The sequence below is a fragment of the Rhinatrema bivittatum genome, chromosome 15 (assembly GCF_901001135.1).
Source record: "Rhinatrema bivittatum chromosome 15, aRhiBiv1.1, whole genome shotgun sequence".
Taxonomy (NCBI): domain Eukaryota; kingdom Metazoa; phylum Chordata; class Amphibia; order Gymnophiona; family Rhinatrematidae; genus Rhinatrema; species Rhinatrema bivittatum.
This window is the reverse complement of record NC_042629.1, coordinates 40174169-40198019: the sequence shown is the minus strand read 5'-3', so window position 1 is coordinate 40198019 and position 23851 is coordinate 40174169. Positions and strand designations below refer to the sequence as shown.

Here is a 23851-nt window from a genome sequence, read left to right as displayed (position 1 = left end):
CTCACACACACACCCCAGTCACCTCCCTGCCCAGTCTTTCTCACAAACACCCCATTCACCTCCCTGCCCAGTCTCTAACTCTCACACACAACCCAGTCACCTCCCTGCCCAGTCTCTGTCTCTCACACACACACACCCCAGTCACCTCCCTGCCCAGTCTCTATCTCTCACACACAACCCAGTCACCTCCCTGCCCAGTCTCTGTCTCTCACACACACACACCCCAGTCACCTCCCTGCCCAGTCTCTGTCTCTCACACACACACCCCAGTCACCTCCCTGCCCAGTTTCTGTCTCTCACACACACCCCAGTCACCTCCCTGCCCATTCTCTATCTCTCACACACAACCCAGTTACCTCCCTGCTCAGTCTCTGTCTCTCACACACACCCCCCAGTCACCTCCCTGCCCAGTCTCTCTCTCACACACTCCCCAGTCACCACCCTGCCCAGTCTCTGTCTCTCACACGCACCCCAGTCACCTCCCTGCCCAGTCTCTGTCTCTCACACACACTTTGCTTAGAGCCCCAGTGCTGTGTTCCCCTTTAATTTCGCAGTGGCAGATTTCCCATTGCTGCCGCTGCCTTCTCAGCCGCACTAAAGTAGCAAACATTTATTTTAGAAAAATATGCCACAGCACTCAAGGTTTTCTGCTGGATATCCCTAGGCTCCTGCAGCCCCCCATCTGCCTGCTTTTACAGCCGCTGGTAGCTCCAATTGCCCCATCTGAAATCAGCATGGCTGAGTGCCACTTTTACTTTAAATGCTGTTCTGCCGCGTGCTCACTGCTGCATCGGGGGGAGAATCCCCGGAGCAACCGGCCTCTTCGTGCTTGCGACACCCTGCCGCTTTGGAGAATCCCTACTCTATCGTGGTTCCTGGGGTGGTTGGCCTCTTTGTGGCTCGCCGCTCTGTTTAATTTCAGCACTTCCAGCCCATGGCGGCCACAGGGTCTGGCTTCTTCACCGCTACAAGCCTGGACACTGTCACTCCTCCCAGCCCCCTTCAAACCAACCCCCCCCTGGGCTATGAGATGCCCCTCTTCTTCCTGCCCCACCGGCCAATCAGAGGCTTCCTCCTCCCACTGGCAGGAAGAAGGGAGGAGACTTCCTATTGGCCCACAGGGGCAGGAAGAACGGAGGAGGCTTCCAATTGGCCCACTGGGGCAGGAAGAAGGAAGGTGTTTTCCCATTGGCCCGCGGGGGCAGGAAAAAGGTAAAGGGAAGTATAACTGGGGCTGTGGTACACCGGGAGCCGCGACACCAGCTGGTGCTTGGTGACACATTACACACTGATTGAGAATTGCTGCCCTATACTGTACCTCTTCCTTGGGTTTTTTGCATCATAAATGCATAACTCTGTGTTTCTAGCATTAAATCATGGCTGCCAGACCCTAGACCATTCATCTAGCTTCACTAGATCCCTTCTCATATTTTCCACACCTTCGTGGCAGTCTACCATGTTGCAGATTTTGGTATCATTGGCAAAAGACAAACTAATTTTCTAGATCATATTAACAGTAAAGCAAATTCCCACCACTACCAAGCTCAATGTGATGCACACTTAGAACCTTTGTAACATACCATAACAGCACTAAAACACCACCAACCCTACCCGAGAAAGGTCAGCACTGCAAATATTACTACAGGCCATAGAACAACTACATACCTTCCATTAGAAAAACAGATCCCTAACAGACATTAAGCACTAACACAATCTCACCTCGATCAGTCAAGCAGAACACAGACAGGCTTACCTAATACAGAATAATGGACCACAAGTTAGAAACATGCAGACAAAAACTGAAATGGAAACCCCAAGAAGCCAAACTCAATGAACAGTGCAAACTGAGAGAAAAAAGAAGCAGAAAATGCATCTACACCTATACAGACATAAGAAATGCACATTTCCAAAGCTGACAGATTCCACTCTTAATAAAATATAAATAAAATGTTTTATTTTCTTCCTTAGTTACAGGGGATTTTTTTTTTAATTGGGTTGGTCTTGGTCCCTCTCTTTGATCTTCTCGTAAATTATTTTCCAAGGTCTCCTTTCCAGTTTTCATTTCTTCTTTGTCCTGCATTCCCTTCCTTCCCTGGATCTTCTCTATTAATCTTTCCTGGATCTGTGTCTATTAATCTTTCCCTTTTATCTGTTTTCTCCATTACCTCTCTAATCTACTTATAACTAAATTTCCACCCTCTTTCTGGCCATTCTCTAACCCTTAGTCTATCTCTTCATCTCTCAGTCTTCCATTTTATCCCTCTTCAGCCCCCCTATGTCTCACTCCTTCCCCATCCTCTTAACCCCCCTCTGTCTTTCACTCATTCTCTAATCCCCCATTTACACTCTCTCTATTAACCCCTCCCTACCATCCTCTGCCTCTTATCCCATCACCAACCCCAGCCCCTTTCTTCTGTCTCTTACCCCCTACCCTGCCTTCTATAACCTTCTTTCACTGCATCCCCAGCTCTATTCCCACCCTCTGTTACACCCTTTACAGACCTATCCCTTTGCCCCCCCCCCTCTCTCTCTCATGCCTCCACAGCACCCCCTAGCTTTTTGCTGCCACTGTCCAGTCCTTCAGGTCATTCACACCACCTCTCAACCGCTCCCCACTCTTCAGCTCTCTTCTTTTATCCCCATCTTACACCCCAACTCATACCCACCCAATTGCTGACCCACTGGCTGCCCCAATTCTTTCCTCAGTCTCTACCCCCCACCCATATCTCTGAGCCCCTTCTTTCCCACTCAATGTGAGTCCCTTCTCTCCCTTCCAATTCCCCCCTGTACCCCAATCTTGGAATCCCCATTCCTTTCCAATCTCTTAAACTTCATTCTTCCCCTGCTTACCTCCATTCTTCTCCTGCTCTCATCAGTCCTCACATCTCCATTCTTCCCCATCCCTCCCCCAGATCTTGAATCCCAATCTTCATCTGCTCCATTGCCATTTCCCTCCTCCCTCTTGCAAGCGCATGGTTGAAACTTAAATTTTTATGAACCTGGGCCTCTGTATACAGAGGCCCCAATGATTCAAACATCAGCTGTTTGACTGCACAGATCTTGTGCAGTTGAAATAGTTGATGTTTAAACTGCATGAGGCTCCATAGATGCAGAAGTCCCATGTTTCAAAACAACTCAGGTTTCAACTGTACAGGCCACAGGAAGAAGGAGAAAAGAGGCTTTGCAGGCAGCAGCTGAAGCCCCCGGGACTTTTCCAGCCTTGGCAAATCTGACTAAGGCCACATTGGCCAAACATTTGCTACAGGTCTGATCATCATGAGGGTAATTTTTATAATGACCTGTGTAGGGCTGAAATCCACATGTAGAAAGTACACACTGACTTCAGCCCTAATTTTCAGAGTGGACTTGCACGCTTACTCCTGTGTGGTATATGTGCACACGTACTCCTGCTTGGGAGCAGGCATGAATATCAAAAAGTATGCACATAAATGATTTCCCTGCCCCAGCTCCACCCCCTGGGAATGCCTCTTTCAAACTCACATAAATGTACACATGAAAATCACTTCTACACATGCTTTTATAGGTAGAAACCCTGGGGAAATAATGCAAAAGTTCATTCATGTATATAAAACCATATTTTATGCATATAAATGCCTTAGAAAATTACTTCTTATGAATGTAGCATATTCTATAATCCTGTACCTCACTCTGAGTAACCACTTCAGTAGGAGAGCAGGTAACAAATCTTTGAAATAATAGCAAAGCATTATTACTATAGAACTTTCTCTCTCTTAGAACTGGATTCATCATTCTTCGCAGAATGATGAATCCCACGAAAAAGGGGGCAGGGGGGCGAAGGGAGGGGTGTGCCTGCGAAAGGCTGCAGCCATTCGCACTGTGGCAGTGTGATTTCGCCGGCCGCAGTGCAGCCAGCTTCAGCTTTTCACATGAATAGCAACACCGTAAAAGGTGTTGTTATTCGCCACACGCTACTGCTGGCGATAATGTTCCTCACATTATCGCCGGCAGCGGTGCCACAGCCGACTCCTCCCTCTTCCCACCCCGACTCCTGCCCTCCAGCTAATTTACATCCTATCGCACGTGAAAAGGCCCTTTTCACGTGCCATAGGGATTTATCGCGTACGTTAGGGCCTTAGGCTCTAGGTCAGTATCCCCCTGCTGAGAGGTACTGAGCCAGCATGTTTATTTACAGGAAGACTATTAGGACTCCATGGCTAAGAACATAAGAACATGTCATACTGGGTCAGACCAAGGGTCCATCAAGCCCAACATCCGTTTCCAACAGTGCCCAATCCAGGCCTTAAGAACCTGGCAAGTAACCAAAAACCAAGTCCATCCCAGGCTACTGATGCTAGTAATAGCAGTGGCTATTTTCTAAGTCAACTTAATTAATAGCAGGTAATGGACTTTTCCTCCAAGAACTTATCCAATCCTTTTTTAAACACAGCTATACTAACTGAACTAACCACGTCTTCTGGCAACAAATTCCAGAGTTTAATTGTTTGTTGAGTGTAGAAGAACTTTCTCCAATTAGTTTTAAATGTGCCACATGCTAACTTCATGGAGTGCCCCCTAGTCTTTCTATTATCTGAAAGACTAAATAACCAATTCACATCTACCCATTCTAGACCTCTCATGATTTTAAACACCTTTATCATATCCCCCCTCAGTCGTCTCTTCTCCAAGCTGAAAAGTCCTAACCTCTTTAGTCTTTCCTCATAGGGGAGCTGTTCCATTCCCCTTATCATTTTGGTCGCCCTTCTCTGTACCTTCTCCATCACAATTATATCTTTTTTGAGATGTGGCGACCAGAATTGTACACAGTATTCAAGGTGGGGGTCTCATCATGGAGCAATACAGAGGCATTATGACATTTTCCATTTTATTCACCATTCCCTTCCTAATAATTCCCAACATTCTGTTTGCTTTTTTGACTGCTGCAGTACACTGAACCGACGATTTCAATGTGTTATCCACTATGACGCCTAGATCTCTTTCTTGGGTGGTAGCACCTAATATGGAACCAAACATTGTGTAACGATAGCATGGATTATATCACCTTGCACTTATTCTCATTAAATTTCATCTGCCATTTCGGTGCCCAATTTTCCAGTCTCACAAGATCTTCCTGCAGTTTATCACAATCTGCTTGTGATTTAACTACTCTGAACAATTTTGTATCATCTGCAAATTTGATTACCTTACTCATCGTATTTCTTTCCCGATCATTTATAAATATATTGAAAAGTACGGGTCCCAATACAGATCCCTGAGGCAGTCCACTGCCCACTCCCTTCCACTGAGAAAATTGTCCATTTAATCCTACTCTCTGTTTCCTGTCTTTTAGCCAGTTTGCAATCCACGAAAGGACATCGCCACCTATCCCATGACTTTTTACTTTTCCTAGAAGCCTCTCATGAGGAACTTTGTCAAACACCTTCTGAAAATCCAAGTACACTACATCTACCGGTTCACCTTTATCCACATGGTTATTAACTCCTTCAAAAAAGTGAAGCAGATTTGTGAGGCAAGACTTGCCTTGGGGTAAAGCCATGCTGTCTTTGTTCCATTAAACCATGTCTTTCTATATGTTCTGTGATTTTGATGCTTAGAACACTTTCCACTATTTTTCCTGGCACTGAAGTCAGGCTAACCAGTCTGTAGTTTCCCGGATCGCCCCTGGAGCCCTTCTTAAATATTGGGGTTACATTAGCTATCCTCCAGACTTCAGGTACAATGGATGATTTTAATGATAGGTAACAAATTTTTACTAATAGATCTGAAATTTCATTTTTTAGTTCCTTTAGAACCCTGTGGTGTATACCATCCAGTCCAGGTGATTTACTACTCTTCAGTTTATCAATCAGGCCTACCACATCTTCTAGGTTCACCGTAATTTGGTTCAGTCCATCTGAATCATTACCCATGAAAACCTTCTCTGGAACGGGTATCTCCCCAACATACTCTTTAGTAAACACCGAAGCAAAGAAATCATTTAATCTTTCCGCGATGGTCTTATCTTCTCTAAGTGCCCCTTTAACCCCTCGATCATCTAACGGTCCAACTGACTCCCTCACAGGCTTTCTGCTTCGGTTATATTTTTAAAAGATTTTATTGTGAGTTTTTGCCTCTACGGCCATCTTCTTTTCAATTTCTCTCTTAGCCTGTCTTATCAATGTCTTACATTTAACTTGCCAACGCTTATGCATTATCCTATTTTCTTCTGTTGGATCCTTCTTCCAATTTTTGAATGAAGATCTTTTGGCTAAAATAGCTTCTTTCACCTCCCCTTTTAACTATGCCAGTAATCATTTTGCCTTCTTTCCACCTTTTCTAATGCGTGCAATACATCTGGACTGTGCTTCTAGGATGGTATTTTTTAACAATGACCACGCCTCTTGCACACTTTTTACCTTTGTAACTGCTCCTTTCAGTTTTTTTCTTACAAATTTTCTCATTTTATCAAAGTTTCCCTTTTGAAAGTTTAGCACGAGAGCAGTGGATTTGCTTACTGTCCCCCTTCCAGTCATTAATTCAAATTTGATCATATTATGATCACTATTGCCAAGCGGCCCCACCACCGTTACCTCTCTCACCAAATCCTGTCCCCCACTGAGAATTAGATATAAAATTGTTCCCTCTCTTGTCTGTTCCTGGACCAATTGCTCCATAAAAATGTCATTTATTCCATCCAGGAACTTTATATCTCTAGCATGTACCGATGATACATTTACCCAGTCAATATTGGGATAATTGAAGTCTTACATGCCGAGATAGAAAAATGGCATTGGGTCTGAAGTTATGAGGGACCTCTACAAACTCATTATAAAATTTAGTCGCCACAGCAGCACTCCATGAAGTGATCCGAGGAGCGCTGGGCTAAGTGAGTCAGCCGGAACACGTCCCTGAAGCAGTGGCTCGCGAAATGCGCACGTCGGACCTCTGACTCCGACATCAATTAAGGGAAATAACTCCGCTTAAGTTTTTAGTAAAAAGCAAAAAGCAAAAAAGTTTTGTTTCAAACACTGGACTACTTGGACCTATGATTAAAGATGACCCATTAAAGTGCAAAACACAAGTGTAAACTTGCAGCACGGTGGGTGTTATGATGGTCCTTAATTCATCACTACTGTGTTTACATTAAGTGGGAGAAAGCTCAAAAAGAGGTACAGCATTTACAAAAAAAAGAGTGTGATACTACATTTTTGGTTAATGTTTATGCAAATCGTGGTTCAGTACATAAAGAGATATTTCTTGTATTTGGTAGTTGAAGTCTCCCATTATTACCGCACTACCAATTTGGTTAGCTTCCCTAATTTCTCTTAGCATTTCACTGTCCGTCTCACTATCTTGACCAGGTGGACGGTAGTATACCCCTATCACTATAGTCTTCCCCGACACACAAGGGATTTCTACCCATAAAGATTCAATTTTGTATTTAGTCTCATGCAGGATGTTTATCCTGTTGGACTCTATGCCATCCCGGACATAAAGCGCCACACCACCTCCCGACTGCTCCTCTCTGTCATTGCGATATAATTTGTACCCCGGTATAGCACTGTCCCATTGTTTGTCCTCCTTCCACCATGTCTCTGAGATGCCAATTAAGTCTATGTCATCATTCACTGCTAAACCTCAAAAACAGCACCCAAATCTTCTGGGGTATTTAGCAAAATGACAATCTAGTATATAAACAAACCCCCAGTGTATTTTAATTTTTTGCCAAATATCAAAAATAATTCTTTGCTCACAATCAAGTCTTAAATTTGCATAATATTTAAAAGGTAAACCGCAAAGTGTCGTAAGACCCTTGCACGTTACCCAATGATTCAACAACAAAATTTTTGGAAAGGTAGAGGAAGGGTTTCATATATAAGTTTCTCAGCCCAGCATAAGGTCTGTTAGATTTTCAAGTATAATCATCAACCAAACCTCCTCCACCTATGGGTTTTTTTTAGAAATTCTGTGCAAACCCTAGTGAAAACTGCAACACAATTTTTTTTATATCCCTTAAAACCAATTTTTCTTAAATATTATTTATAAAATACTGAAGCCTCTTTCAATATGATTTCAAAGTCCCGACTTATCTGACGATGTTGATCCACCCGACGTAGCTACGTTTCTGGTTCGCACCGGAACCTTTCTTCAGGGGATATGTTCTTTTTAGAACAGTCAGGTATACCACGTAAGCTGAAAATCATCTGTCAAGGCCAAAGTTTTCCAGACGCCATACAGCGCTCTTTCTATCAAGGCAAAAGTTTTCCGGACGCCATACAGCGCTCTTGCTCTCTGCAAACCTCTCACCAACGATCCAAGCTTTTTAAGCTAGGAGCACAGATGATACGATGAACCAATCACAACCCACATCGCCGCGACGTCATCGCGTATTCATTCAAACTAAAGAGCCCCAATCAAGAGCCTCATTCATTCCCTGAGGGGCTTGCGTATTCAAAGTAAAGATCCAAAACGCTTCACGTTTATTCAACAAGCCTTCACGATTCCCTCCTCTCGACGTGATGGGTATGTGATCTATAACAGTCCATTTCAAGGTACTATACAAGTGTCCATGCTGTTCACAATGTGCAACAATTGGAGCAGATAAAGTAGATGTGTTTAATTTTGATTTATGTTCGTTCAGCCTCACTCTTATTTTGCGGGTGGTCCTGCCAATATATAAGCCTGGGCATGGGCAAATGATTGCATAAACCACGTGGTCAGAATTGCATGTTGTATTATATTTGCGGTGTATCAAATACCCTGTCACTGGTTCTTGCCAGCTTAAGCCTTCAATGCAGTTTGTGCAATGAGAACATTGTCCACACTTATAATGTCCTCTAACTGGAACGTGAACTTTTGTGGCAAATTGAGCATGTACCAGCTTATCTCTGATGTTAGCGCCACGCGTAGTGACGATGAGCGGTGTCTCTTTAAAAATCTCATGGAGTGCTAATACATGCCAATGGCGTCGTATCGATGATGAAATTATATTAGTAGCCACTGACTGTTTTAAGACACAAACGAGTTGTGGACCGGCTTTTGAAGGTTTATACTGTAATAAACTTTGTCTGTCAGAGTATTTCGCCCTTTTATAGGCTTTTCTAATTGCTGATCTCGGATACCCCCGTTCGAGGAATCGATCGCGCAAAATTGCTGCCTGAAGTTCAAAATCACTTGTGGTAGAGCAGATGCGCTTTGCGCGAAAAAACTGACTAGCAGGCAACCCGCATTTGAAAGAGTGAGGGTGATGGCTATGGAATTTTAACAAATTATTTTTGTCCGTGGGTTTACGGTACATGGTAGTCCTGAATGTGTGTTCTTCCAGACTAATAGAAACATCCAAAAAAGATATCTGTGATCCTGAATATTGTATGGTGAATTTCAGGTGAGGATCCTGACTGTTAATCCAATCATGAAAACAAAGCAATTGCTGTTGAGTGCCACTCCATACCAACAGAATGTCGTCGATGTAACGAACCCATAAGGTGATATATTGCCACCACTCTGCCTTATACACAACATCCTCTTCAAATTGCATGACATAAATATTGGCGGTAGTAGGAGCCAAAGGTGATCCCATAGGGATTCCATGAATTTGCCAAAAGATTTCTGTATTAAACATGAAATAATTATGATACAAAACTGTCTCCAATAATTGTAAGATCACGCTGGTGGACCATCAACGCATATCCACCAGCGTGATCTTACAATTATTGGAGACAGTTTTGTATCATAATTATTTCATGTTTAATGTTTCATGTTTCATGTTTAATACAGAAATCTTTTGGCAAATTCATGGACTGTTATAGATCACATACCCATCACGTCGAGAGGAGGGAATTGTGAAGGCTTGTTGAATAAACGTGAAGCGTTTTGGATCTTTACTTTGAATACGCAAGCCCCTCAGGGAATGAATGAGGCTCTTGATTGGGGCTCTTTAGTTTGAATGAATACGCGATGACGTCGCGGCGATGTGGGTTGTGATTGGTTCATCGTATCATCTGTGCTCCTAGCTTAAAAAGCTTGGATCGTTGGTGAGAGGTTTGCAGAGAGCAAGAGCGCTGTATGGCGTCCGGAAAACTTTTGCCTTGATAGAAAGAGCGCTGTATGGCGTCTGGAAAACTTTGGCCTTGACAGATGATTTTCAGCTTACGCGGTATACCTGACTGTTCTAAAAAGAACATATCCCCTGAAGAAAGGTTCCGGTGCGAACCAGAAACATAGCTACGTCGGGTGGATCAACATCGTCAGATAAGTCGGGACTTTGAAATCATATTGAAAGAGGCTTCAGTATTTTATAAATAATATTTAAGAAAAATTGGTTTTAAGGGATATAAAAAAAATTGTGTTGCAGTTTTCACTAGGGTTTGCACAGAATTTCTAAAAAAAACCCATAGGTGGAGGAGGTTTGGTTGATGATTATACTTGAAAATCTAACAGACCTTATGCTGGGCTGAGAAACTTATATATGAAACCCTTCCTCTACCTTTCCAAAAATTTTGTTGTTGAATCATTGGGTAACGTGCAAGGGTCTTACGACACTTTGCGGTTTACCTTTTAAATATTATGCAAATTTAAGACTTGATTGTGAGCAAAAAATTATTTTTGATATTTGGCAAAAAATTAAAATACACTGGGGGTTTGTTTATATACTAGATTGTCATTCACTGCTATACATTCTAATTCTCCCATTTTACTTCTTAGACTTTTGGCATTAGCATACAGACATTTCAAAGTTTGTTTTTTTGTTTGTATTTTCATTCTGCTTTTTAATTGATAGGGATAACTTATAATTTTTTAGCTCAGCTGAGTTTTTAGTTACAGACACTTGGACTACTTTTCTTATAATTGGAACCTCACTGTCGGGATGCCCTAATTCTAATGCATCATTAGTATCCTTTGAAGATACCTCTCTCCGAACCATGCGCTGCTGACGACTGTCAGCTTTCCCCTTTATTCTAGTTTAAACGCTTCTTTATCTCCTTTTTAAAGGTTAGTGCCAGCAGTCTGGTTCCACCCTGGCTAAGGTGGAGCCCATCCCTTCGGAAGAGACTCCCCCTTCCCCAATAGGTTCCCCAGTTCCTAACAAAACTGAATCCCTCTTCTTTGCACCATCATCTCATCCACGCATTGAGACTCCGGAGCTCTGCCTGCCTCTGGTGACCTGCGTGTGGAACAGGGAGCATTTCAGAGAATGCTACCCTGGAGGTTCTGGATTTAAGCTTTCTACCTAAGAGTCTAAATTTGGCTTCCCAAACCTCCCTCCCACATTTTCCTATGTCGTTGGTGCCCACATATACCACGACAGCCGACTCCTCCCCAGCACTATCTAAAATCCTGTCTAGGTGACGCGTGAGATCCGCCACCTTCGCACCAGATAGGCAAGTTACCAGGTGATCCTCACGCCCACCCGCCACCCAGCTATCTACATTCCTAATAATCAAATCACCAACTATGAAGGCTGACCTAACCCTTCCCTCCTGGGCAGTAGGCCTTCGGGAGATATCCTCAGTGTGAAAGGACAATGCATCACCTGGAGAGCAGGTCCTTGCTATAGGATCATTTCCTGCTGCATCAGGTTGATGCTGTCCAGTCATGAGTCCTTCTTCCTCCAAGGCAGCACCAGGGTTGCCAGTCTGAAGATGGGAGTTGGCTTTCATTTTCTCTGTTGTTTTTCCTGTGAATTTATCAGTGTTTAGTACAACGAGAACAAAAACAGGCGAAATAGGTGGGGAAAAAAACTACTTCATTTTTCTTGGTAACTACAGTATTTGCTCATGTCGTAATAAACATGGATACATTTCCAGGAAAAATAAAATATAAACTAAAAACGAAGGTTCCCATCTCGTGTCTCGGGAGGTAGCACACACTAATTCAAATGTATTGATTGTTTTTTGTTTTTTTTAAGGAGGTTGAGAAGAGAGGGGGAATAGCACTCCCCCTCATCCACACACAGGGCATGCCAAGTTGTTTTCCCCAGCTGGAGATGCCAGCCTGCATGTAAACACAAGCTTTCCTCCCCAGCCCTAAGTAATCTCCACTTTGATCCATTTAGTGCCTGCCAGGCTGCCTGAACTTGAATCCCTTATACAGCAGTGCCATGGAGATGGCCCTCCATTGCCTGTGTGCTTGTGGAGAAAGAGAGAAAGAGTACTGTGTAATGGATTTATGTGTCTGTCACTTGCCAAGCTGTAGCAGTCACTTAAAAGGTAGTAAATTTTGCCGGTCCCTTTCTGACCCTCACAATCTGTCTTTACAATTGAGTAATAAATAGCAGTGGAAAGGAAATTAATTGCAGCTTTCCTGTTTATATTTTAGCCCCTTTAGCCTTATGGGTAAAAGACCCCACAGTGCTTATGTATTGGCTACCAGAGGACTTGGATTCATAAATGACCTTGAACTTCTAGGTTACAGCACTAAGTATGAAGATGCATCTCTTTTTAAGCCTCTCCCCTCCATCCCACGTGCAATCCAGAAGATTTTTACTCAAATAGTGAACAGTGCTCGTTTTGCTGGTCTCCAGGTCAGCCACTTGCTGCTTTTCCAAAGCCTTGCTTTTCAAAAGGAAAATTTACAAGCAGAATGGAAGGGGCAGGAAGGTTATTCAGACATTCTAAGCAGCCACTATGAAGTTGACCTATCATGATAGCCCGTCTGTCTCTGGTGTTTTCAATTTTCCAGGTTAATTTCTTCAAAAGACAAATCTGTACCTTTCTACCAATTGTGTAATGTTTGAAAAGCATGCATGCTAAGTAGCATCGTTCGCCCTGTATCAATTTAAAATTGAAACATGGAGTCATTTGTTTAAATTCTTCATTAGCTGTCATGACCCTTTTACAGAAATCATGTTATGTTAGCAAATAACACAAATCAGTTAGAATAGATCCCTGTGGGCTGTGGTGTTAAACCTTTGGATTTGGAGTGGTTATTGCTTGGTTCTTGCCATTCATGGACAGAGAAGAGATGCAAGGCCTGGGCTAGAACGCAGCCTAGATAGCTCACTTTCTGAAAAAAATATCCTCCTCCAAGCCATGATTCAAAGCAGACTTCAGACATAAGTCTGAAGGATGAAGGCCATTCCAGCACCAAAAGTGTTCAGGCTGCATACAGGTGTTGATGTAGGAGAGCAATATTTTGCCCAAGTATTCTGTAGCACTCTAATTCCCAATGACCTTGGAATGCATATTTATTACTCCTTCATGGGCCCAGGACACTGCCACTGGGCAGGCCAGTATAAGTCCTTTGTAGAATTGCTCCATCATCACAGATCGTGTAACATCACCAGTGTAATTTTATAGCAAGCTGTGTAGGGCTGAAGTCTGAGTATAGAAAATACACGCAGACCTCAACTGGAATTTTCAAAGTGGATGTAGGTTACGTCCACCTTGAATATTAGTGGGCCTATGCAGAGCCCAGTGAGGTGCACTCACAGCCACTTGGGAGAAGGGGGACACGCTTGCAGGCTTAGGTACGAAAATTGAAGGCATGCACATAAATGTTTTCTTCGACTGACCCACCCCCAACTCCACCCTGTGAGCAGCTCTTTCAAGTGAATATAAAAATACGCGCAATTTTGTAATAGCCCATTTATGCCCATGAAACTGCATCTTATGCATGTAAATGCTTTTAAAAATCAGGCCTGATATATATATATATACACACACACACACACTATTTATAAAGTGTGTTCAGCTCATTATGTGCCAAATCCCAGTCTGTGACCCATACAGTTGCAATTTCAGCTTAAGTGCTGGGTTGTTAAGATACTAGCACAAGGACTCGTAGTGAGAGGTGTTTTTCGTCTTCCTCCCTATAAGCTCTAAGCATTAGGGCTGCACAGTCTTCTGCACCATGCAAGTCAGCACTGCTGGCAGTGTTGAATGCATGGTGGGGCAGGGGAGCTGGGGTTTGCAATGTCTCTTAGATCGGGCCTGCAGGATCTGCACAGGCAGGAGGTGAAGCCTTCAAACCCTTGGCACAGAGAGGCTAAGTAGGGAAACACAGTGCTATTATAAGGCTTGGATACTTCAAACAGGGCCTCAGAAGCTATTGGGTTTTCAAATACCCAAGTGGTTTATGTAATCTGGAGATCAAGCTCTGAATAAACAAGTGCATACTGCTAGCTATTACCTACTGTTGTCATCAAGTGTTCTTTTTGAATGATGGTTAAACAATTCAGAAAATCTGTTGAGAATTCTCATGTGCCAGGCCACACTTAGAAGTGCCATAAATAAAGAGATCATGTAGAGTCTGCAGTATCGCAATGGGCAGGCTAGATGGCCTTTGCAGCCATTGTCTGCCATGATTGTACATATTTCTAGACTGCCAAGCATAAAAGAAACGTACGTTTTCCATTATGAAGGCAAACAATCTCAGCTATTTTTACAGCATTAAAGCATGTTTTAAGAAATGACCTTTTTATTCAGAAGTACTTCCAGTTTCATGTGGTGGTCTGCTGGCCTTGACCTGAGCCAAACCAATTGTGTCAAAAGCGCTGCCTTCCAGTGAGCTGTCCAGCTGCCTGAAAGTCTTTCTGGAATGCTGAAAAATCTGAAAGAAATAAATATATTTTTGGTCTTTTACTTTTTTTTTTTCTCCCTCTAAAGATGGTGATTTAAACTGGGAAGAGGAATACCTGGAAATCGTCAAAATCACGCGGGAGCAGTCGGGAAAATACGAGTGCAAAGCCGCTAACGAGGTGTCGTCTGCGGATGTGAAGCAAGTCCGAGTCACTGTGAACTGTGAGTACAGGTGGTGGACAGAAGCGTAAGCCTAGTGCCAGCAGGAGCCGTCTGGATCTGGGGAGTCCCAAAGAGGGTTTGGCTTATGTAGGCAGGCAGAGAGCAATGCATGGCAAAATCTCTCATGTTCTACAACTCTTTTGTGGGGGAGGGGAATTTTCAGTCCCCTCGGGTAGTTTACAGGCCCGTGGGTACTTTGCAGCCCAGGACCTGCAAACCAGTTGTCAAAGGGGAAGCTCCCTGCAGATTTCCACTTCAAAAATCCAACTGCAGACCGCTGCCTTGGGGATATCAAAACAAAATCCTTATGCATGCACCGGGGTTTCATGTTGATATTCCCATGGCACCCTTGCTCCTTGAATACAAAGGTGGGGGTGTTTTCAGAAGGCATTTTTCCCTGGGTAAATACCTGTTTCTCAATGGAAAACCTTTTGAAAATTGCCTCCCCCCCTTCCTTCATTTATAAAGTAAACCCTGGATTTTGTGAGCGCAATGATGAGCAAAATAAACTCTGATTTATTTGCCCTTCAAATTCAGAATTTTAATAAGCTGGAGTCTACTAACTGTGCGGCTATGGTGGCATCTTCCAGTTACGCGTGATAATAAAGTATAGCTTGCCATTTCGGGCCCTCCTGCCAGATAGCCACAGTGTAATTGGCTCACCTGCCTACTCAATAGTCAATGCTACTCTGTGTAGCACCACAAAGTCGTTGAGGTGTATCTGAGTCGCCAGTAAAATCAGCAGATCTCCAGCAAAAAGTACCAGAAAATTTCCTGCCATAGCCCCACAGGTCCACAAAGAAAGGCAGGTGAGTTCATTATAGACCACGCCTTTATCTAGCAGATATGGAATATCAGAAGCCGCATGTAGCTCCCCAGCATAGATGGCCTTTGCTCTGGGAATGACCACGCATGACAACTCCACTTCCCACTCCACTCCTCCAGAAAAGCCCAGCCGGGCCAAAGACCTCTCCATAGGTGCTCAAGAATAAGAGCACCTGAACCACAAATGATAATCCTTCACAACTCAGTCCATCTCCTCTTGACATGATGTTTAAGTGCACACAAGCAACACTAATTGGAGGAATAAGCGTGAGGCACAAGTCTCTTTAACAGGAAGACCGGCAACGGGGGCTACAGCAGCCACAAACCCAGCTGCAGCCCTCAGCAGGTTATGAGGAAGATGTTTGTTTACTGCGTGATTCATCTTGCACCTCTAAGCAGTGGAGTAGAACAGGAATACTCTGTCTCACTGCAGACATAAAGCAAAATTGCTGCTATTCCCTTACTGCTAAATGTCAGAGAGATCTGGGGGTGGAAAGAGATGGAGCTGGGGAAATCCCAACAAACCAAAGGTCTAGAGGCAAGGGGGCTGCCAGGCCTTCTGTTTACAATGATTATTCAAGATACAGCAGCTCTAGATGCTAAAAATCCCTTTATAAAAATTAGATGGGGTGGGTTCCATGTGCACATCCCACTCCTCGATTTCCAGCTCACCTTTACGTATTTCCTCATCTAGACCATGACAAAAACAAATGTTGATCGTTTTGGACTCCCAGCTTCCTTGCCACTGGTTTCTTTGAATTTTTTTTTTTTTTTTTTAAATCAAGTTTAAACACCACCAGGGTGAAACCTCCAGGGAGGAGCAGTAGCATCAAAGTCAAAACTCTGCCCCAGTTCAGCTGTGTGGCAAGGGCTGACTTGAAAAAAAAAAAAAATCACTCACCACATCCATACAGCAAGTGACTGGTGGAGGGCTAGCCGCATTTCCAGCTCACAGTTAGGCTCTGCTTGTAGCAGCATCTTGTCGTCCTGTTAGATCGCTCCCTGTGGTCACTCTCAGATTGGGTTTTCTAAGTTTCTTTCACTCTGTAGCAGCCTGCATGCAGAGAAGATCATTTCAGTTTTAGATACTCTGCCTGCTATTATATTTGGTCCACATTCCTGCCCACCTTCAGGAGGTCGACCGTTCTTGTGATGTACCAAAAAGTTTCAGGGGGTTTCACAAGGGCCATTTCTTTCTCTGCAGACCCGCCAACTATCACAGGCGCCAAAAACCATAAAGCTGCCACAGGGAAACAAGCCACCCTCCAGTGCGAGGCGTCCGCCATACCCTTGCCCGACTTCGAATGGTACAGAGACGACAGTAGGTAAGTCCATTGACTGTGGACGTGAGGAAGCAGGGCATCAGCGAACTGATGGGCCCCAAGCAGAGCTAGGACATTGCTAATTGCATCCAGGACAGGGCTCCAATTAAAGATCAAAAATGCTATTTGGGATTCAAAATGTACGGTGGATTAGCATAAGTGGTTTTGAATGCCCTAGTTAGTTCTTACTGAGCTGTTCAAAAGTGCATTTTCTACTCTTCTAGAGAGCCTTCTTAGCACAGGATTATAATAATATTTTTTCATGTGAACATTCCATACTTCAAACATTATTGTGTCTGCAGTTATAGATTTTTTCTATTTTTTTTTTATACATCCACCGATGGGTAGCAAAACATTCAAGGCACTACATGATCTTTCAGCATCCAGGGCACAGGGGTTCAAAAAATTGTTCCAGGTTTGCACTAGCAATTTAGTTTCCCTGCTGAAAATACTGGGATATTTGGAGCAGTATTTGTCCCAGTGCAAAATCTTTACATGTTTAACCTCATCCTTCCATTCACTCCCCCCCGGCCCACCTGACCCCATAGGACCAATAGCTGTGACCTCCAATAGGAAGTGGCGAGAGTGTCCTGTTGTAAATTGAGCTGCAAGTGGAGTGTCAATAATGAATGGAAATGATATGATTGGAATGCAATAACATAAAGAGTAGACAATGAGCGTCCAGCATGGTTAGAAGTTGAGCACTTGCTGGCAACACAAGTTTTATGTTTTGTTCTTAAACATGTGGCGCAAAATTCTGGTAGCAATATTGGTCCTGATGAAGGCTACAATCATTGTTGACTGTAATACCTTTTATGTGGCCAACAGAAATAATATTGAGCCTTCATGTAGATCATTGCCTTCTGTTTTACTGATGGTTCAGTATTGTTTGTGCAACCAGGGCTTGAAGTGGCCTCATTTTTTGTACCTTGGGTTGCCACTTCACCAAAGTTTAACCCTTGGAGTGGGGCAAAACAGGAATGGATCCACCTTTATGGGTTGACCTGGGTAAGGTGGAAACCCTTTTTGTTCCTACACTTCTTATTGCCCAATCTCAGGCACAGCTGGAGGAGGAAGACGCGCTACTGTGAATTAATAAAGCCAAGCGGCGCTCCTCCTCCCCCGCCATTGGCCTGCAACGGACTAGAAGTGCAGGGATGCAAAGCACACATGCACTTCTAGTCCCCATACCTCCTCCCTTTTTTCCCCTCCCTCCCCCCACACTTCCTGTTCATAAAGACCCATGGTTTTATTTTCCCATCTTTTAGCATATGCACCAAATATTGCTTAGGGCCAATTTCGGGACCTAGGCAAAACTTCAGACATTTCAGAATCCCCCAGGCTAAATGACTTGTGACATATTTGTTTATTATTTTATGCAGTTTTCTAATGCATTCTAATTATAAGCAACATGCAAAAATCACAACATGCATAAAATGCTAATGATTTTCCAATTTTTGCAAATATTTCTGACCCTGTCCTTTCATCTGGCTCTAAAAGATGGCTAAATAGGTGCTAAATAAACATCCCTAATAAAGGTTTGATGACAGAAACTTTAAAAACCTGAATGCAAGTAGGAGAAATATAGAGGTCCATAAGAACACTGGTCCTTAGCCAGTCATACTGAGAGATTTGAATTGCCTGCCGTGCCAACCACCACAGATTTATCCAGTTAAGTTTCTAACCAGATAAAACGTACCCAGAAAAATTTGAGCTGTTCCTGAACAGGGCTAACAGCTTTATCCAGATAAATTTAGCTGCATAATGCTGATAATCAGTGTTAGCTAGCTACATCTGGTCATCCTGGAGAGCAGTCCTAAAAGAATCCATATTACTTTATCTGGATAACTTGAACTTTATGTGGGCATATTCAGCAGAACGCATAGCCGGCTGCATGCTGCTAAATATCTGAGTAAAGTTATCTGGATAATTCTATTTCCTGTGCTGCTGAAAATGGATCTCATTTTTTTTCATTTCATAAGTAATGTTTTTTTGATTGCACTACAAGCTAGGTCTTTTTCAAGCAAGTCCATGTAGTGCTTGCATTTACCAATACAATTTTCAGAATTACTTTGTCTGAACTTAGCCAAACAAATAACGCTAAATATAGACCTATGTATATTTTAAATTTAATCTGGGCAGTTCTTGGCCTCTCCATTTTATGCTCAGCAGTGCCACCCCATAGACAGCATCAATATAATTTAAATTCATTGCTCTTGTAATAGAAACATCTAAGGTACTGTTTAACAATAAAACTAATGGAAATGAGACATTTTATTACAGTTCAATGAATTTATAAACACAAGTTCTTATTTGCCCTGAGCAGTTTACTTATTCCACTTCTCTCATTTCCCGTAAAATGTTTTATTTTCCCCCAAATATCACCTTGTTTCACAGTAATAATAACAATCACATGGTTACACATTTCTATAGGAGTCTTTGGGCTGTCCATGGAAAGCAACAGAGATTCCTCTGGCCACTTGAACACGCCATCTCTGCAGCTTTTTAGCATTCTGCCAAGAGGCTTGGAAGATTTAACCCTTATTTGGTTATTACTCAATTATAATCGTATTCATTTTGGCCACTGTTGAAGGATAAATAGCCGTATCAACCATGCCTGGATTGTAACGCATAAGCCACAAGTTTGCACAGATGTTACAGGCAAATGTCTTCGAACCTAAATGAACCATCTCTCTTATGTTTACTTAAAAATAGGAGTACTCTTCAGGGTCTGAGTGCAAGATATACACATAGTATCACAGTAAATGATGGCAGATAAAGACCAAAATGGACCATCTGCTCTGCCCAGCAAATGTTTAGGGTTGTAACTACCGCTCTATGGAGGTGTTGTAGGTTCACTGTGTAAGTATGGTAAAACATAAAGGCACAAAGGAGCCGATAGTCCCCAGGCAACTCCCCTGCTAAGATCTGCCACTTGATAGTCCCCAGGCAACTCCCCTGCTAAGATCTGCCACTTAAAGAAACAAGGCCGGTATACCCCAGGCAACTCCCCCCAGCAAAATTTGTCACTTAAAGACACAAAGTGGTATCCTGAAGGCTTCCTTCCAGCAGGATCTGCAGCTTTAGAAAACACAAAGCCACATTCACACACTCACACTCTGAGTAAGCACACAGTAGATGCTGGGATAAGCAGTGTTTAATATCCATGTTAAGTTATACTCCAGAAACCAATGCAGAATACACATAAGAACATAAGAACATAAGAAATTGCCATGCTGGGTCAGACCAAGGGTCCATCAAGCCCAGCATCCTGGCAATTATCCAAACACTAAGAAGATCCCATGTTACTGATGCAATTAATAGCAGTGGCTATTCCCTAAGTAAACTTGATTAATAGCTGTTAATGGACTTCTCCTCCAAGAACTTATCCAAACCTTTTTTGAACCCAGCTACACTAACTGCACTAACCACATCCTCTGGCAACAAATTCCAGAGCTTTATTGTGCGTTGAGTGAAAAAGAATTTTCTCCGATTAGTCTTAAATGTTCTACTTGCTAACTTCATGGAATGCCCCCTAGTCCTTCTATTATTCGAAAGTGTAAATAACCGAGTCACATCTACTCATTCAAGACCTCTCACGATCTTAAAGACCTCTATCATATCCCCCCTCAGCCGTCTCTTCTCCAAGCTGAACAGCCCTAATCTCTTCAGCCTTTCCTCATAGGGGAGCTGTTCCATCCCCTTTATCATTTTGGTTGCCCTTCTCTGTACCTTTTCCATCGCAACTATATCTTTTTTGAGATGCGGCGACCAGAATTGTACACAGTATTCAAGGTGTGGTCTCACCATGGAGCGATATAGAGGCATTATGACATTTTCTGTTTTATTAACCATTCCCTTCCTAATAATTCCTAACATTCTGTTTGCTTTTTTGACTGCTGCAGCACACTGAGCCGACGATTTTAAAGTATTATCCACTATGATGCCTAGATCCTTTTCCTGGGTGCTAGCTCCTAATATGGAACCTAACATCGTGTAACTACAGCAATGGTTATTTTTCCCTATATGCAACACCTTGCACTTGTCCACATTAAATTTCATCTGCCATTTGGATGCCCAATCTTCCAGTCTTGCAAGGTCCTCCTGTAATGTATCACAATCTGCTTGTGATTTAACTACTCTGAATAATTTTGTGTCATCTGCAAATTTGATAACGTCACTCGTCGTATTCCTTTCCAGATCATTTATATATATATTGAAAAGCACCGGTCCAAGTGCAGATCCCTGAGGCACTCCACTGTTTACCCTTTTCCACTGAGAAAATTGACCATTTAGTCCTACTCTCTGTATCCTGTCTTTTAACCAGTTTGTAATCCACGAAAGGACATCGCCTCCTATCCCATGACTTTTTAGTTTTCGTAGAAGCCTCTCATGAGGGACTTTGTCAAACGCCTTCTGAAAATCCAAATACACTACATCTACCGGTTCACCTATATCCACATGTTTATTAACCCCTTCAAAAAAGTGAAGCAGATTTGTTAGGCAAGACTTCCCTTGGGTAAATCCGTGTTGACTGTGTTCCATTAAATCATGTCTTTCTATATGCTCTAAGATTTTGATCTTGAGAATAGTTTCCACTAGGGATGTGAATCGTTTTTTGACGATTTAAAAAATCGTCCGATATATTTTAAATCGTCAAAAATAGTTAGAGGCACCATACAATAGGAATTCCCCCGATTTATCGTCAAAAATCGGGGGAGGGGGAGGGGAAGGGGGAGGGCGGGAAAACCGGCACACTAAAACAACCCTAAAACCCACCCCGACCCTTTAAAATAAATCCCCCACCCTCCCGAACCCCCCCAAAATGTTTTAAATTACCTTGGGTCCAGTGGGGGGGGGGGGGTCCCGGTGTGATCTTCCACTCTCGGGCCACGGCTGCGTTAATAGAAATGGCGCCGGCGCTACCTTTGCCCTGTCATATGACAGGGCAAAGGTAGCGCCGGCGCCATTTTGGTTCCTGTCCCCCGACGTCACGAGCGCAGGAGATCGCTCCCGGACCCCCGCTGGACCCCCAGGGACTTTTGGCCAGCTTGGGGGGGCCTCCTGACCCCCACAAGACTTGCCAAAAGTCCAGCGGGGGTCCGGGAGCGACCTCCTGCACTTGGGTCGTATTGCTGTATTGCAAAATGGCGCCGGCCATATGGCCGGCGCCATTTTGCAATATGACAATACGGTCATATGGCCGGCGCCATTTTGCAATATGACCCGAGTGCAGGAGGTCGCTCCCGGACCCCTGCTGGACTTTTGGCAAGTCTTGTGGGGGTCAGGAGGCCCCCCCAAGCTGGCCAAAAGTCCCTGGGGGTCCAGCGGGGGTCCGGGAGCGATCTCCTGCGCTCGTGACGTCGGGGGACAGGAACCAAAATGGCACCGGCGCTACCTTTGCCCTGTCATATGACAAGGCAAAGGTAGCGCCGGCGCCATTTCTATTAACGCAGCCGTGGCCCGAGAGTGGAAGATCACACCGGGACCCCCCCACTGGACCCCAGGTAATTTAAAACATTTTGGGGGGGTTCGGGAGGGTGGGGGATTTATTTTAAAGGGTCGGGGTGGGTTTTAGGGTTGTTTTAGGGTGCCGGTTTTCCCGCCCTCCCCCGATTTACGATTTAAACGATTTTTAAAAAAAACAAAACCGCAACGATCAGATTCCCTCCCCCCCCCTAGCCAAAATCGATCGTTAAGACGATCGATCACACGATTCAGATCTCTGGTTTCCACTATTTTTCCTGGGACTGAAGTTAGGCTCACTAGTCCATAGTTACCCGGATCGCCCCTGGAGCCTTTTTTAAATATTGGGATTACACGGATATAGCAAAGACAATAATTGCAATGATGATAATGTAGTACAAACGCTTTCCTTGTAATCAGAGCAGTTGAGTTGCTTCTGTCGGTGAGGATTCTGTCTCACTGTCTATCCCTCTGCCATTTTCGTCTCCTGCCTCTATTAGTTGTACCCTTTTTGTCTGCATATGTGAAAGTGTGTTTTGAGCAATATTTGTGATTTCACTAAAACATAAGTCCAGGGGGAAAACCCTATCCCCACAGAGCTCGCACATCAGTTTACTTTTTCCATTCTCATAGTTGTTGTACAGTCACATGATGAGGCCTCAGCCTGAGAATATTTAGTCCATTATGGCCTAGCCTCTGATCATATATTAAGCCAGAGCAGTCAGACTTTGGCTAATCAATCCCATTACTCCCATGAAGTCTTAGGGCAGGGCTTTCCAATCCTGCCTTGGTTGACCCCAGGAGCCAGTCAGGTTTTCAGGATATCCACAGAGATTCATATTCAAAATGTGTGACTGGAGGTAGCTAACAAATCCATACATCTTAAAATTCCATGCAAACCCCCCCTCGCTGGTGACATTGCTGAGGCACAATTTCACTTTTCTGGTCAGTGCTGATATTCGGCACTGGCTGAACAAAGTTACCTGAATAAAACTGTCTGTATTAATAGCTGCCCTGAAGTTACCTGGGCAACTTTGTCTAAACAGTTTTAGACTAAATATTCAGCTGGCATGAATTTGTGTTGCATATCCAGATAATAATAACGGGACAAAGTTCTTCAGTTAACTTTATCCAGTGACTGTTGGCTGAATATGAGTCTCACAATGAATATGCATGAGAAACGTGCATACATTGGAGATCCAATATATATACAAATCTACCTCATGCATATTCATTGTAGATAGCCTGAAAACATGATTGACTGTGAGGGTCACCAGGACAGGTTTGGAAAGCCCTGTCTTAGGGATTGAACACAATTGGCTTGACCTTCTATTTCACAAAGCCCTGAAGCATCAAGTATGACTTTATTATTTATTTATTTAAAGCCATTTATATTCCACTTATAATGGATATGGACAATGACCACTTTTATTACAGTATCCATAGTTATAGAGTTTGCTTGGCTGGTGCTCACTTTTGCACAGTTGGCAGCCTTTAGACTTTAGAACAGTGGTTCCC

At 43.5% G+C, this 23851-nt stretch overlaps 1 protein-coding gene across 4 annotated transcripts in view; it reads left to right on the top strand.

The window, feature by feature from the left end:
• The window catches only part of LSAMP (limbic system associated membrane protein), a 1673925-nt gene that overhangs the window by 1569541 nt on the left and 80533 nt on the right, over nucleotides 1-23851 (top strand). For all 4 annotated transcript variants that reach the window (XM_029577931.1, XM_029577932.1, XM_029577930.1 and 1 more), the window contains 2 exons: nucleotides 14586-14720; nucleotides 16750-16870. In XM_029577931.1, the coding sequence (XP_029433791.1) occupies nucleotides 14586-14720; nucleotides 16750-16870 (256 nt within the window). The remainder of the gene's footprint in view (nucleotides 1-14585; nucleotides 14721-16749; nucleotides 16871-23851) is intronic.